Source organism: Lynx canadensis, chromosome C1 (assembly GCF_007474595.2).
Source record: "Lynx canadensis isolate LIC74 chromosome C1, mLynCan4.pri.v2, whole genome shotgun sequence".
NCBI classification, from domain to species: domain Eukaryota; kingdom Metazoa; phylum Chordata; class Mammalia; order Carnivora; family Felidae; genus Lynx; species Lynx canadensis.
This window is the reverse complement of record NC_044310.1, coordinates 71,184,842-71,201,855: the sequence shown is the minus strand read 5'-3', so window position 1 is coordinate 71,201,855 and position 17,014 is coordinate 71,184,842. Positions and strand designations below refer to the sequence as shown.

At 41.1% G+C, this 17,014-nt stretch overlaps 1 protein-coding gene across 1 annotated transcript in view; it reads left to right on the top strand.

The window, feature by feature from the left end:
* Positions 1-17,014, top strand: part of MCOLN2 (mucolipin 2) — a 57,474-nt gene that overhangs the window by 20,324 nt on the left and 20,136 nt on the right. The window contains 6 exon segments of the mRNA XM_030325588.1: positions 4,991-5,164; positions 6,918-7,071; positions 11,615-11,690; positions 11,796-11,892; positions 14,054-14,069; positions 14,072-14,156. Coding sequence (XP_030181448.1) covers positions 4,991-5,164; positions 6,918-7,071; positions 11,615-11,690; positions 11,796-11,892; positions 14,054-14,069; positions 14,072-14,156 — 602 coding nt within the window.

Here is a 17,014-nt window from a genome sequence, read left to right as displayed (position 1 = left end):
GAAATCAAGAGGCAGACGCTTAACCAACTGAGCCACCCAGGTGCCCTTATATCCTTGAGACTTAATCACCAGCATCACTACAGCCATCAAAGTTGTCATCTAGTTTTTGAGACTGTGGTTTGGAACCGGTTTTTTCTTTTTTTTTGGTGGGGGGGCTCTCTAGGTAACTACATTTAAAATGCATACCCTTTTAGAAACTCTACTGATTTCGGGTATTTGGTTCCATTGACAATAATCATTCTGTTATCCATGTAAAGATGTTTATAAAGATGTTATTTCTGGAGGCACCTGGGTGGCTCAGTTGGCTGAGTGTCCGACTCTTGATTTCCGCTCAGGTCATGATCCCAGGGTTGTGGGATCCATGCTGAGCATGGAGCTTGCTTGAGATTCTCTCTCTCCCGCTGTCCCTCTCCCTACTTGCTCTCTCTCTCTAAAAAAATAGAAATTAAAAATTAAACAATATTTTTTAAAAAGATGTTATTTCTGGAACACAAAAATAAATACCTTGCTAAAAATACCTTCATATAGTCTTAGAGATGAGAGGAAGTTCCTGCTGTAACTGAAGTTGCATCTTTATTCTGTGATCATAAAGAGGGTATTTCACTGTATAACATGCTTTCAGTGCATCAAGTTTTAGGGTAACCAAGTTGCTTTAAAACAAACAAGCTTAAAAAAAACCAACAAAATTGAGATACAGGGCCACTGTTAAATGTGTATGCTTGACTTTCTCCATTTAAAATTATTTTTCATTTTAAGTCTTGGTCTTGAAGTCTGAATTTTGGCATCCTATAAAGTGGGTGCATTATTAGTATTACATGGAAGGAGGAGAGATAAAGTCCCCTGTTTCATTTGGTTAATTTTAATTGTTTCCCACTTTCTTCTCTGGCCAAACCAGCTTTCCATTCAGCTTCTTGGTCTATTAATGTTACTAGAACTCTAGCTTATCCAGGCACAGAACATCACCATCTTTGACTTACCTTCTTCGTCCTGGTATCTATTAAATCCCCCGGATTCTTCCTTCAAAACCGTGTCAGCTTATGTTTTGCCACACTCACTATCTTCTCTCTCTGGCACAGACTCTTCTCTTGTTCATTTAAAGTATGTTTGAAGCACAACCTGTGCTGTGTATTCTGTTGGGAATACAGCTGTCAATACGTTACTGCTGCTGAGATGTAACACGTGGTGTAGCCTTCTCCATGTGCCAGGCACAAGTGCTTTATGTGTGTTAACTCATTTCATCCTCACCGCAACCCTGTGAGGTGGGGTCAGTTACTTCCCGCTTCTTGTGGATGAGGAAATGGGGCCAAAGAGAGGAAGTAACCTGATTGTGACCATTCCGTTGGTAAGTGGTAGAGACCAAGTCCCTTGGTCTGACTCTGGAGTCTGCATTCTTATTCTCAGATTGTTTTTATTCCAGACATGGGTCCTGTTCTCATTGTGCAGTCTAGGAATACAGGCAAGTTAACCAGGCTGCTTCCAGACTTTGTCTTATACCTCCCTTTCTTATCTACATACATACAGTCTGTTAAATGCTAATATCAAATGAATTCTTCTTAGAATGCCTTCATTGGGTCACTCTCCTGCTCAGAAACTTTTGTGGTACCCATTTCCTGCAGAAGAAAATCGACTGTGTAGCTTGAAATTTAGATTTCCACAGTCTCCTTCAACTTGCCCTTCCAATGGGCTTTCCTCTGTTGTTTCCTGCCCAGATCCCAGCCAGGTGGATGCACCCAGGGATTCTCATCCCTGCCCTGTTTGCTCCACCACATCCAGAGTGGACTTTTCTCCATCATCTTGCAGGTGCCATTGGAAGTCCCCCACCAGTCTTGCCTGACCACTCAACACGTGGCACACTAGTCCCCCTTGCTGTCTATCTCACTGCTTTCACTTTTAGGAGACTGTTTCTGGGAATTGATGGTTTACTTATTGTGTGAGTGTACCCTGTCTCCCCTGACAAAGTTGAGAGGGATTCAACTCTTGCTCCGCTGGAGGATCATTCTAATAAGTTTTGCTACCTGGGTGATATCTAATTGGAGCAGATTTCTCAAATACCTTTCTTTCCTTCAAATCCCACTTGTCCTTCCTCCTCTTTTTCTGTCTCTTAATACTCCATCCTCAAGTCTAATGAGATGGGTGGCATTTTATCAGGGTTGATGAGAAGGAAACCTTTTTTTTTTTTTTTTAAAAAAGACATTCCTATTCTGCGTTCTGCAGTAATTTATAACCTTCAGAGAGGTGTTCACATTCTTTTGCTTGTTCTATGCTTTCCCTCCCATATTCTTTGTACATTATTAGAGCAATATCTTTTTTTTTTAACCTGGTACAGAATATTTTCTCCTACACTCATTTCACAATCAGGTCTTAAATTCATAATTTTGCCAGGCTGCCCTTAATGTGTAAGAATTTTTCTGACTTATATCATAGTTTCAGCAAATCTTAAGGGCTAGTTGGTGGGGCTATTTTTCTGTCAACTATTTTTCTGTCAACTATTTGACCAATTGCGTCATCTCCTTACTCTTGCTCCATAGGGAGGGTAGGGTTCTGCCATAGCAGGACTGGGACTTATGATCTCCTCCCCAGGGTTTCTCTTCTCTACTAAGAGACGCTTTGAAAATCCCAACCTTAACCTGATGCTGGGCCACATAGGTGGATCTTAGCTTGTTCTCTGAATAATAGAATGGAGGAGATTTCTTGTTCCCGATGCCAGATGGGAGTGGTTCGTGTTCTCTCATTCCCAAAGTTGAGTTGATGAACTTGGAGTTTAAATAAGGGGGTAGCTTAAAAAGGCAGCAAATAGTATGCCACATTCTTGGTCAAGTTATCCATTCCCCACACAGTGTGTGTGTGTGTGTGTGTGTGTGTGTGTGTGCGCGCGCACATGCATGTTTAAGCTTCAGTCTGAGTGTGGGAGGATTGGGTTGAATATCCCTGCTTCTAGAGTGAAGTTGGCAGTATCTCCGTTTGAGAAGAAGGGTGGCCAGGTGGTCAACAGGAGGAACGTGGAAACCTAATAGATGTATTTGTATCCTCATTCTGATACCTTCTAGCTGTTCCAACCTGGATAAATTCCTTGACTTCAGACCTCATGTGTGCAAAATGGGATTATATTTATCAACAGATTCAGTATTTGACTCTGGCATCGTGATGGGTACTATTCCAGTTCCTGAGTAGAGGGGAAGAAAAGAAAAGAAAAAAAAAAATCCTGTCCTTGTGGAGCCCAGTGTAATATCCTTCTCATAGGGCGTTGGATAGTTAAGTAAAAAAAAAAAAAAAAAAAAAAAATTAAAATGTAAATTTTAGGCACAGTCCCTGGCACTCAATGGTAAGACCTGTTATTCAACACTATGCAACTTGATCTTGCTCACATTGTATCCCAGCTCAGCACAGAGTAAGCACTCGGCAGACTTTGGTTGAAGAACTTAATTCATGTGTGTGTATACCAGTTTTGTTTTTTTTTTTTTCATTTGTGTATCAGTTGTTAGTAACACTTTGAAACAATCATGTGTGTATGGGTTCCCTGGTTTACTTTAGGCTTTCAAAAAGCAACCTGACCTTTTCCGGCATCTCCTACGGGCACCACTGACAGATGTCCTGTGCTCAGAAAAGCCTTTAGTTTTCCATTGCCTGATTTCCAGCCCAGGTTGGATGAGGTGGGGCTTCTTTTCTGATATTTTCCTTAGACTGGCTGGGCTTTAACAATTGCTCAATCCTTTGACTTAGTATTTGAGGAATGTGACCTGGTGAGGCTCAGATGCTAATGAGTGTCATCTAAGTACATTCTCAAACAGTAGTTGCAATTCTGGGAAGCTAGCACCTAAATTCTTTTCCATAAGAAGAGTCCCAAAGACAAATTCTTCAATGGAGGGAAATTGCGTAGTGTAGTCAAGTGACTTTGGAGTTAGACCTGGCTTTCATTCTAGTCAGGGCAATTTAATGTGGCTCAGTCTCAGTTTCCACATTTGTAAAGTGAAGATGACCACCTTATCTTGTGTTAGCAACTGAGATAGTGCTTGTAATGCAGTTAGTAAAGTGCCTGGACTATAATAATTGCTGAAAAATGGTAGCTGTTATTTTTAATTATTCAGCCTTTCCAAAAAGTCAGGCAAAATTTAAAAGCTAAAGAATAAAAATCACTAAAAAACAACGTGTACGTTGGCAGATGCAGATTAACGTTTGTTTCACCTGAAAGATTCATGAGTTGATGTCTTGTTCAGAGCCACGCAGTCTGTCATATCCCACCATGGGGTGACAGCAAATAGCAGAAGGGCCACAGTCATCTAGTCGACTTGCTGAAGAAACCAAGTCCCAAGTCGTTTTGGGTATTTGGTGGGATGAAGACTTGGGGCAAAATTTTTGGACTTGTATTGTCTTCAAAGCAGATGAGAAGACGAAGTGAGTAGATGGGGAAGGATGTGGGGGACAGGACTTATGAAGGTTTGACTTGACTTCTGCCATTGCATGTGTGTGCACGTGCATGCGTGCATGAGAGGGAAGGAGAGGTTGTTGATGTGTGTAGCTGAGTGTGTAATTTCCTGGGTTTTTTTGGTAAACATTTACTGCCTGCTAATTGTCCTCACTTATTGGACTCCAAGAAAGGCAGGGAGAATACATTCCCTTCTGATAAAGAGAGAGAGAGCCCTTGGTGCCCACGCTCAGGCTGGGATACAGCATAAGGGAGAATAAGTGAGAGTTTTATCCCCAGAAGGTGGGTGCTTGGTGACAGTGAATGGGTTTGACCTCAGGGAGGTAAAACAATCCCAGTGGTAATTTCCTCTAATTTTACACTATTTTGAATTGCTGATATAGCTTGATGAGGTTGTTCTTCTTTGGGACTTGTATTTTGACACTAACGGGGTTAGTAAACACCAAAGCAGTGAGATTTTTCTTGCTGATGTTTGGGGGGTGGGGTGGGGTGATGATAATAAGAATGCATTTGCCTGCCCTGGTAAATGGTAAAAATTACATCTTCCTGTTTGATTTCCTTTTCTAGCTTGTTCGTTTTGGTCTAAGTAACCAGCTCGTGGTTGCTTTCAAAGAAGAGAACACTGTTGCTTTTAAGCACTTGTTTCTGAAAGGATATTCTGGCACAGATGAAGATGACTATAGTTGCAGTGTGTATACCCAAGAGGATGCCTACGAAAGCATCTTTTTTGCTCTCAATCAGGTAAGAGTTTTGTTGGGAATGACTTACGCTTTAAGAATATATTGACACTTGACCTTGTTGTTTTAGAAAAAAAAAATTATACATATATTAAAATATTCTAATTTAAATTTTGCAGTCTGTCAAAAAATATTCATTGCTATTTCTCCGGCTACATTTCCACACAATACCTTTTGCCTGCTTAACATTTTTCTTAAAGGTGTGTGTTTTTTATTTGTCCCTTTATTCCCACTACTTTTGGGAGATTACTCCAGTTCAAATAGCCAAGAGTAGATTTATAATCTCAGAAGATTTGATGAATGAGATACCAAATGTAAGATTCTAGGATCTCGGTTTTGATGTCTTACCATTAGTAAGCCTAGCTGAATCTTATGAATATAGAGTAGGATATGATATAGTTGTATCTAAGCAGGTATTGAGAAACCAGATTGATGGACCTTGAGGAAAGCATTTAGGGGAGAGAGATCGTTAATCTTATTTTTTCTTTTTCTCATTCAATAAATATTTGGGGGCTTAGTATGTACGAGTACTGTTCTAGACACTGGGAAAACATCATGAATACAATGAACAAAAGCCCTGTTCTTATAGAACTTAATTCTGGAGGAGAGAGCCACACAAATGAAGTGAAATAGGTAGCACTGAATGCTAGCTGCCTGAAAACACCACCTGGAAAACATGTTGGTAAAACTGAGCTTGTTGACGGAAATACAGGAGACACTCCCTTGACTACTCATCAGTGCCTTGGGTGAAGAGGGCAAAGTCCAAATACAGATTTTGAAGTCTGATTTAGGGTGGGTCTTTCAATGTGAGGGGAGAGCTCTATTAGAATTGGCTAAAGACAGGATGCAATGGTTTCAGATTGGTGGACACAACAAGGTGAGGGTTTGTGGGGAGAGGGGCATGGTTTCAAAGAGTCTTGGAATTAATTAGATTAGATCTTCAAATTGATGATCGGTCTAAATGAATTGTTTTGGATGTTCCTGAAATAAACAATAGAGTTATTTGTAGCTGTTATGTTCCTGGACAAAAGTTTCCTGGAATGATAAAGACATGTTAATGAAGCTCTGTTTGTGCAGATAGGCCGATGGTAGCGTCCTGTTGATGAGAGCTACTGTAAGTTCATGTAAGATAATGTAAGTTGTGTTCATTACTGTGAGCTGTGGGGTGTGGATGGCTTGGGTCCTGAGTGGTATGTCAGAAAGTGATAACTGCTGTGAAATAAAGCAGAGGAGGAGACTGGCAGTGCCTGGTGGAGCCTGTGTGCTGCTGATGGATGTTTGTAACTTGCACTGGGTAGTAAGGGAAAGGCCTGGCTGGAGCGGTGATATTTGACTCAAGATCTGAAGGAGTGAACCAGCAGTTAGATAACACAGGGTTCTAGGCAGAAGGAACAGCAAAGGCCCGGGCAAGAATGTGCCTGGTGAGCTCCAGGAACCGCCTGGAGGCCAGTGTGGTTTTCTAAGGTGGGGGTTGGAGCCAGGGGACAGTAGTCTGCTGTGAGGTCAGGGCACCTCACTTTGGCTCTCAGTGAGGGGGGAGCCTCTGTCGGCATGTTTACTTGAGTTCTGAGTTCCGTGAGGCAGGGTATTTCCTGCCCAACCTGAGAAAATCACCCTATGGTATTTTACACGGGGGAGTTCCATTGAGGACTTTGATATACACAATTTAAAATAGCTATAAGTGTATTCCATATGTTGTAACTTCTGATGAAACTCTTAAAAGCTCATAAGTATTTTTATTTAACTATTTTTAATAGTATCATCAGCTAAAGAACATATCCCTGGGGACCCTTGGTTATGGAGAAAACGAAGACAATAGGATTGGCTTAAAAGTCTGTAAGCAGCATTACAAGAAAGGGACCATGTTTCCTTCTAATGAGACACTGAATATTGACAGCGACATTGAAATAGGTAATGTGGTGATAATTTCATTTATATGCCTTTATCATCTTCTGTGGTAAGAACAAACATCCCCTCATGTGCTGACAGCTCAAATGGATCAACTTTGCTTCGCTAAGCTAACTAACATAGTTGGGGCTTTAACACATGCCTGCAAAGGGCGCTGCCTCAGGAAACTGCAAGTTTACTGCCATAGGACTGGGGAGCATTTATGGAACTTCTTGGTACAACTCAAGATTGTTGTGGGGGGGGTTGTTGAGGTAAATACACAGGTGCTTCCTGTTTGTTAAGGTTTTTCCCTCCATGAGGAGGCAATTAGGCTTTTGGAAAAAAAAATAAGAGTCTATATTTATAAACGAAATAATGCATGTTAAAATGTTTGGTGCTCTTGCTATTATATATTAAATACATTCATGTTCTTCAAAGATGAATTGTGGTTAGCAACTCATTTTCTCTTTTAGGAGATGGCTTGGCAAAAAGTCAGTATCTAATCAAGTAGAAGTATTTTGTGCCATTCTGTTAAGAATTTAAAAGCACATCATACGTAAATGCAAAGTGGTTGACTTAAGACTCTGGAGGGGGGGTGGTTGTCATTCATTTAACAAATCTCTGCTGTATACTTACTGTGCCCAAGGCACTTCCTGTTTTATGTACTGGGGTTATGTGCTACAAAGATTGATCAGTCATGACTCCTCAAGAAGTGAACAGTTCTGGAAGAGGGGTCCTAGGAGCATTTTAATTGTGAAATGGTTTTATGAAAAAGAGAGTATCGCACGGTTCATTTGACCATACTTCCTACAATCCAATTTAGGACACTTTGGTAAAATAATAGAAGAACACCTCTATAAAACAGAGGTTCTGAGGGATGCCTGGGTGGCTTAGTCGGTTAAGCGTCTGACTTTTGATCTCAGCTCAGGTCTTGATCTCAAGGTCATGAATTCAAGCCCTGCGTTGGGCTCTGCACTGAGTGTGGTGCCTACCGCAAACCAAACAGAGGTTCTGAGTCTGTTTCCACAGGCTTCCTGTTCAGAAACTCTTCATGAGTAAATTTGTCCCATGCTCTTGACTCTGAAGGAAACAGACCATAAGCCAGGACTATCAAAGGTCCCAGGTGGCTTTCAGAGATCATCAAGGTGTCAGTGGCCTGGTTCTGTGGCCAGCAGCCTTGAAACACCCCTTGTCCTCTTAAAAAGGTGTGACTTAATTAAGATGCATCTTACCACTATTTTCCAGTGATTCATATGCCATTTTCCTCAATTGATTTTTCTTGGAAAATTGATGAAAGAAATGTGGCCAACGTCAGTCTCAGTGGCTAGGCAAGACAGGCAGTGCCAGACAGCAGGATTTATTACCTGACCACTGGGCAGTAGTATCCTTGTTCATTTTCCTTCTATCAGAATATGAAGTAGTTTTAACCAAATGGAGAGAAGTTGGTTTTTAATTTGACTTTATTTTAAGAGAGACTGTTTTAGCAAGTTAGTTGTATTTTTGACTTATTAAATGTAACTTGTCAAAGAGAACCTTTTGACATATCTATTCAAAAGATGTAAAGAATATTCTTAAAATACTTGATACCGAATTTTAGACTTTCTTTTCTCAGACACACTGGAGGAAGCCTGCACATGATAGAAGTAGGAATTGAGTTAGACTCCATTGGTGAGGCAATTGGTGAGTTTGTATAGGTGAATTAGTTCATTGGTTCGTTGGTGAGTTTGTATAGGTGAATTAGTAGAAGCTGTTCTAGATTACCTATTCATGAGTTTTGCATCATCTTTATTATTAAGATAATCATCCTTTGGTATGCTCAGCCTGTATGCCCACTTTCTCTGTGGGTCTATATTTAGTTGCATGATTGAATGTGCATTTCAAGCTAAGGGTTTCCCTTAATTCATGCTGTGGACATATCTTGCCTCTAGACCTGTAGCTTTATGGTTTAGCATCACTGGGGGGACTGTTATAAATCCTGCTTTTAAAAATGTTTTTACAACATTTAGATGGCTATCATTCTAATACAATAGTGCTTCATTTTCTATAACACAGATTTTGAATTTCTTATCCTGTCCTTTCTACATGTTCTCAGCATGAGGCATCATGACCATTTCATCATTTTCCTTGTTTTTTTTTTTTTTTTTCAACGTTTATTTATTTTTGGGACAGAGAGAGACAGAGCATGAACGGGGGAGGGGCAGAGACAGAGGGAGACACAGAATCGGAAACAGGCTCCAGGCTCCGAGCCATCAGCCCAGAGCCTGACGCGGGGCTCGAACTCACGGACCGCGAGATCGTGACCTGGCTGAAGTCGGACGCTTAACCGACTGCGCCACCCAGGCGCCCCAATTTTCCTTGTTTTTTAAAGAACACATATAATCTGCCTTCCCTTTATCTCTGAGAGGGTTGTTATTTCATTCGCTGCAGTATTCTGCTCTGTAAATGAGGTTCTTTGAGCGATGAGGCTGCTACTCTAATACCAGTTTGTTTCCTTTGAGGTTTGATGTTTTTCTTAGGGCTTTTGCCATCTTTAGGGAAAAAACCCTCAGTTCTTAGGTTTTGTTACTATCAGGTGTTTGGTGGTCTCATTAGCAATGACTGTGGCATCAGGTCAGCCGGCCTTCTGAGAGCTCTGAATGTGTATTTAGAAAAAGTGTAACTCCAGAATTACAATTACAAAATTTGAATAACCAAATAGACTTTTATAAGGTGAATTTTACATGCAGTATAAAATTAACAAATGCTGTTGTATTTCTCTGAATCTAAGATGCCATCAATGTTTTTTAAGACTCCTCTGTTTTAGAGAGGGAGACAAACCCCAAGAGAAGAGACTGTTAAATACAGAGAACAAATGGAGGGTTGCTGGAGGGAGGAGGTGGGGGATGGGCTAAATGGGTGATGGGCATTAAGGAGGGCACGTGTTGGGATGAGCACTGGGTGTCATATGTAAGAGATGAATCACAGGGTCCTACTCCTGAAACCAAGATGATGCTGTATGTCAGCTAACTTGAAAATAAATTAATACTAATAAAAAAAGACTCTTCCATTTTAGAAATATTTTAAAAGTGAAAAAAACAAGTATCTTAGATTGAGTGAAATACAGGAGAAAAAGACCTAGGACAGTATCTGGCATAGAGATTTTGAACATGCTCCTTCTCTTTTTGGAGTATAGCCACTTGGCTCAAGTCAATTTAGTTTAAATGTTTTGTTTTCTTTTACTTTATCTTCAAATAAGAATGGTAAAGGTAGAAGGACCTTAAGTATCATCAGTCTGGCCTTCATTTTACAAGTGAGGAAATTGGTGCTCAGTCACGCTAGGTGGCTAAGCCAAGGTCATATACTGATCAAGTGATGGTAGGTCTTTGCTGCTCCAAAGCCCAGTGGGAGAAGATGCTTTAAGAATCAGCCGTCAAGTCTACCAAGATTCTAGAGCACTTTCTGAGTACCAGGCACTGCAGGAGGCCCGGCGTTTCCATTTCAAAGGCAGCAGGAAGGGGCAGCAACAGCCTGGGCAGGAGTCAGGCAGGCTGGCTTCCCACCAATTCTGTGTCAGAGCTCTGTGACCTTGAAAGGCGCTCACTGTTTCTAGACCTACTTGCTTTTCCTGCCAAGGTGTTGAGCTACACAACGATGAGACTATTTTTATATGAGGTTCTTGGAATCATTCTTTTATAGTTAACAGCTCATAATTTGTTTTTACTTAAATAAAACATAAGTTTCTTTCTCTCTTTTATTTGGAAAGCATCAGACTTAACAGAAAAGTTGCAAAATAGCACAAAGATTTCCTTGTATCCCTTCATCTAGGTTTTCCGAAGGCTAACGTTTTACCACACTTACTTTATCATTCTTCCAATGTATAAATATTTCTCCTGAAACGTAGAAGAGTAAGGTACAGACATGATGTCTCTTTACCTGTGTAATAGGCCAGTGTACATTTCCCCAAAACAAACATTTTCCTACATAACCAACTTCAAGTTCAAAAGCATGAAGGAACATAGATACGGCACTAAAATATACAAACGTTATTCACATTTCATCAATTGTCCTATTCTTTATAGAAAAAGAAAACTGCCCACCCATGCCCCCCACCCCCACCCCATGTGCCCGTCCCACACACCCCCTGCCACTTTCCTGGTCCAAGATCACATAATGCATTTAGTTGTCAAATTACTTTACTCTCCTTTAATCTGGAGCAAAATAAATTCCTTAACTTTTATTTTTAAATGACCTTGACATTTTAAAAGAGTAGAAAATTCCTCACTGGATTTTTCTGTTTCTTTATGACTTGATTGAGGTTATGCATATAGGGCAGGAATACCACACAAATAGTACGTTATTTCAGGAGGAGCATGATGTCTGTTTATCCCCTTACTGGTGACATTAACTTTGATCACGTGGTTAGAGTGGTAGTTCCAGATTCTCTCCTAGAAAGTTACTGGTCTTGTTACAAAAAATACGGATTTTGTGGAGCGATACTTTAAGTACCCTGCTTCTCAGCACACTTTGCCCCACTCCTTTTAGCATTCGATTCTTGCCTGAAACAGTCTTTCTTGTTTCCTTGCCCTAGATTGTGTTCACTTAGACCTCTCCACATACCCTCAGGAGTGGAAGAACTCGTCATTCTTCAGACTGGAATTTTATCGGTAAATACCTTTTTAAGTCTCACTTCCCAGGAGACAGGGATGGGGAAAGCAGAGTAGGATAGTAAGACTATGATAATTTATATCTTGTAATATTTTTTTATTCAGGCTCTTACAAGTTGAAATTTCCTTTCACCTCAAAGGCATTGACCTACAGACGATTCATTCCCGAGAGTTACCGGACTGTTACGTCTTTCATAATACGGCAAGTGTCTATCTTTCTGAAGCTGGTTTTTATTATTTTTTCTCTATTCCTGTTGTAGATGCCAAGTGTAAAACACACCAGCCTGTATACATGTGTAGATGCAGTGGTGTTTAAAACAGCTTAATGACACTTTCTAGCATTGTTGATCCAGAGACCATGATTTTGGAAAATGAAGCAAGCCCTTTCCAGCCTTTTAAAGCCAGATTTCTGGGCTGGAAAGAGGAATTTTCAAAATTGGCTTTGACCTCTTACTCCCTAATACATTAGAAAAAAAGTTTATGACAAGTGTTTTAAGTGTCTAGGATGTTTTCCTATTTCAAAGGAAGGTCTTTGCAACTATTGTAGCGAATGTTTTCAAACCTCAAGGCAGAAACTGCCCCCTTGATCTGAGGGCCAGTCTGCAAAGGCTTAGTTGTTGCTTCTTTTATTTTGGGAGAAGGTATGTGCAGTAGAAGAGAATGTGTTCGTATCTATGAGAATAACTTGCCTCCCCATTTCATGGGTTTCATGCTTTCTCTCCCTCCTTCCCTCTCTCCTTCCCTTCCTCCCTCCCCCCTTTATCGTGGGACAAAACTGAATGCTGAGCTGACAGTTGTTTGTGACACCCTTATAGCAATTCAGAGGAGTGCTCCATTCAACAACAATCAGTAGATACATAATGAGTCCCTCCTACGCACCAGGCATTGCCCTGCTGAAGAGGTGCAGTGGCCCTCAGGAAGCTTACAGTCTAGTGGAAGAGATAGACCGGAAAACAAATAAACAAAGAGATAAAAGTAATTATAAGTCTTGAGATGTGGTGAGGAAGAATGTCTCTGGCAGAGAAGAGCATGATTAAGCTCCCTGGGTTGACTTACACATTACAAAACACATTACAAAATCCCCAAAAATCCTCAGGCCAAGAGCTCACAGGGCTGACTGTGTAGGTGATCTGTAATTAAATCCCCAAGTGCCTGCACATCTCTACACATAAGCCACGTTCTATGTAATCCAAGAATATCACTCGGACCAAACCAGAGGCTGGAGAATTAAACCTGCAGGCCCCATTTCAGTCCCTATGAGCTGTGAGCACACCTCCGCTAAGCCTGGCACACACGGGGCCTCATTCTCCCATAGGAAAGCCCCCCAACGTACTTCTCTCAAGCCTAAGATACTCAGCACGTATCGCTTGTAAACCAATGACAGAAACATAATGTGGAAGATTGAGGGCATTTGGAAATCTTAAATTTCAGCCTGGAGCTGGGAGCAGTCTGTCACCTCTGAAAGCATTATCCGTAGCATTTGAAGCAAACAGAAAAATAGTTTCCAACCCTAGCAAAGACCTAGAATTTCATACCCAAAGGAGTAAGTTGAAGCCAATGCTTTTAAATTCCATTCAGTATCATAAATGAGATAATTGTATTCTCTTGTCAAAGACTGGTGAATCTTGTTTTTGTTCCTGGGACTAATGGTTCTTGTTTGCTCCAAGATTTCTCTGAACCTGAATACGACTCAGTACGATGGATTCAGTAGATTCCACGTATTTACCCTTTGGATCATATTCTTTCATTAATAATAGAAACTTGTGGGGCACCTGGGTGGCTCAGTTGGTTAAGCATCTGACTTTGGCTCGGGTCATGATCTCGCGGCTTGTGAGTTCGAGCCCTGTGTCGGGCTCTGTGCTGACAGCTCAGAGCCTGGAGCCTGCTTTGGATTCTGTGTTTCCTTTTCTCTCTGCCCCTCCCCTGCTCATGCTCTCTGTGTTAAAAGTAAGTAAACATAAAAAAATTAAAAAAAGAAAAAAGAAACTTGTGAAGGAATCACATGATGAGAACAGTTTTTCATCAGTGCTATTTTTTTTTTATTTAAAAAAAAAATTTTTTAATGTTTATTTTTGGAGACAGACAGAATGGGGGAGGGGCAGAGAGAGAGGGAGACACAGAATCCGAAGCAGCCTCCAGGCTCTGAGCCGTCAGCACAGAGCCCACGCGGGACTCGAACCCACGAAGCACAGGATCATGACCTGGGCCGAAGTTGGATGCTCAACTGACTGAGCCACCCGGTACCCCAGAATTATTTTTGAATCAGCATGCTGTTCGGATGCCAGTGATATTTGAAGCAGAGTTTATCTAGTATACCATACTTTCCGCTGGGCGGTAACCTTTCCATACATTTGTGTCTCCAGATTACCTTTGACAATAAGCTCACAGTGGCAAGATCAAAATCTATTTTGGCAGTGATGCTAAAATTGAAGAATGTAAAGACTTGAACATATCTGGATCTAGTAAGTAGTCCCATGCTTGCCCGTTGTGAATTATGGATGATCTTTGACACTCATTTTGGGATTCAGGATGTTTAAATGCTTATTTGGATGGCTATAGGAAGAAAGAGCTCCCGAAAATTATCAAGCATTTAACTCTGTACAGAATATCCTAAGCCTTGCCTTTTGTTCAGTTCCAGTAGATGTTGATTGATTACGCACCTTAAGAGAGAAGGGGTTCCGGGTCGTTAGGATCACTGTTTCTGGGGCCAGACTGCTGGGTTTGGGTCTTGGTTCTGTTTGTTATGCCTGTGGTCTTGGACAAATCACTTAACCTCTCTATTTCTAAGTACCTTTCTCTATAAAATGAGGGTGATGATAGTGTCTGCCTTCCAGGATGCTGAGTATTCAGTGGGTTCATATGTCAAGGAAAGCACCGAAAACAAGAGTTGGCACATAGTGGTTGCTGGGCACTATGGAAAAAGGAAGAAAACGCCTTAGTGAGTGAGATCGACCGGCTTGTAGAATCTCTGATGTGTCACGAATAGGAATAAGTGGTGTGAGGTGAAAAGGGATGGGGATAAAGAAAGCAAAGGTTAACTTGGGGCAGAGGGAGAAAAATCTACCAGTGATGGTTGGGGAGGTTATACTTGGAGCTGAACCTTTGACAGCAGGGAAGGATCAAGGCCCTCGGAGCTCAGAGAGCAGCCTGTCCAAACATTGGGGGGTTTACTCGGTGGGTTACTCAGAAAACACGTCTTCATCCGTAATGTAAAGTGGACTCTGTGGAACTTCTCACAGAGGGGTCAGGATGGTGTTGATGGATTGTCAGTATTTTTTCACCTACAAGTTTTGTTGAACTGCGTTTGCCTCAGACAGGATTGTCAGGACAACATAAAATGTGAAATGCCCATGGTTTTTAACTCTTTTAGTTTTGTTTTAATCTAGATTTGTCTGTGGGCTTGTTGCTTTTTCAGTTATACGATACATCTTAAGGATTCTGAGGTTTGGTTTCAGTATTTCCATTAACTGACTCAAGGTTCTGGTCCGTGTAGACAGTTTTAGTTTCTTTCTGTTTGAAAGCGGTTCCTCTTTCCCAGCAGACACGCTGCCTCCCACAGAGACACACGCAGATCAGATGCCTAGTCCGGTATAGGTTCAGCTATTTTATGTGAGAAAAGCTAACTTTTGTCACGAATGAAATGTGGTTTGGAACAGTCATTATGACTGAAGCGTTAGTCAGTCAAACGTGTTTCTTTCCTCCCCACAGGGCTGCTAGATGTCGGGGAGTTTTCCTTGCCTATTACTCAAAAGGGAAGAGTTCTGGCTCCCTTCTGTGGCCAGTGAAGAGAAATACTAACCTCACAGACCCCTTAGTAAGAATACTGACATCTGAGTTTCTCCCAGAGCCGTGTCTTTTGAAGAAACCAGATTCTGTTACTAGGAGAATATGAATTTAAAATAAAATGATGTGACATGAAACCCTTAAAAAGTTGAAGTTTGGAAACCAGCTGAGAAAGTGGATCCCCCCCCCCCCCACCTTTGTCTATGGAAACTGTCTGCCCTGGCTTTGGGGGATGTGGGACAAAGGCAAGGGTGACATCTAGTGGAATCTTGGTGTTATTTTCCGAAAGTTCTGAGGCTCCTTCGTGTCCATTCACTTACTCTGAGGCTTTTCTCTTCCTCTTGTCATTACCTGTGTTATCACAGGGCGAAATAACGAGGGGTTGTCCATTTTCACAGAGAAACCTCATGTTGCCTTTTATGACTTCGAATACTTGTCCCCAAGTTTGCCACCAGTCTTCACTTTAACTGGATTTTATAAGCGTAGCAAGTCAGGCATGAGGGGCTGGAGGAGGTAGGTATTAGTGGGCAAGGTTCCCCACTGATGGGTGATTTCCCAGTGTTTCAGGGAAAGGGGGTGTGGGTAAATAGGGGAAGCCCTGGTTGAGAGCGGCAGTGTGTGCAAGACTGACTCCTTAGGACCTCTGGGAGGACTGGGTGGGGTGTAGGACTTCCCCAACCAGGTTGGCAAAGGGCATCTCTCTGGATTAGTGTTCTATAAACCAAGTTTGACAAATGTTCCTGTGGGGGGTAACAGATTCACTGGAGTAATAAGCACTTGTGATATTCATAAATAGCTTTTTGTAACATGCCAACTAGTTTTCTCAATAGGTGAAATTAAAACAGAATATGAGAGAGAGCGAAACCAAGAAACAGACTCTTAACGATATAGAACACACTGATGGTAGCAGAGGGAGGTGGAATAGGTGTTGGGGATTACAGAGCGCACTTGTGATAAGCACAGGGTGATGTATGGAAGTGTTCTATATTGTGTACCTGAAACTAATGGAACACTGTATGTTGACTAACTGGATTTAAAATGAAAACTTAAAAAAATAAAAAAATTTAAAAAGGTGTCTGAAGTTAGTATGACAAGACAAACAAACAATATAATACTGGTTTCTGTGTTAGGAAGGATGCTTTATCCTTCTAGATCTGGGCCTCCATTTTCCTATTATAAATAAGGCCCGGTATAAGAAATCATAGAGATTTGTTCTAGTTATATGTCAGAAAGGAAGGTATTAGATGCTCTCCTTGCATTTCATAAGGCTTTCAGTCCCATATTCCCAAGAACTGTACCTATTTCCTCCATCTTATTTCATGGCCCAGATAGATAGATAGATAGATAGATAGCCCTGATAGATAGATAGATAGATAGATACCCCGATGATAGATAGATAGATAGATAGATAGATAGACAGACAGACAGACAGGACAGGAGGCACATAGAAAGATAGGTAAATTATAGAAAAGAAGAAAGAAAAGAAGGAAAGAAAGAAAAAAGAAAAAGATACAAAGAAAAATATAGCTAGATAGATACAT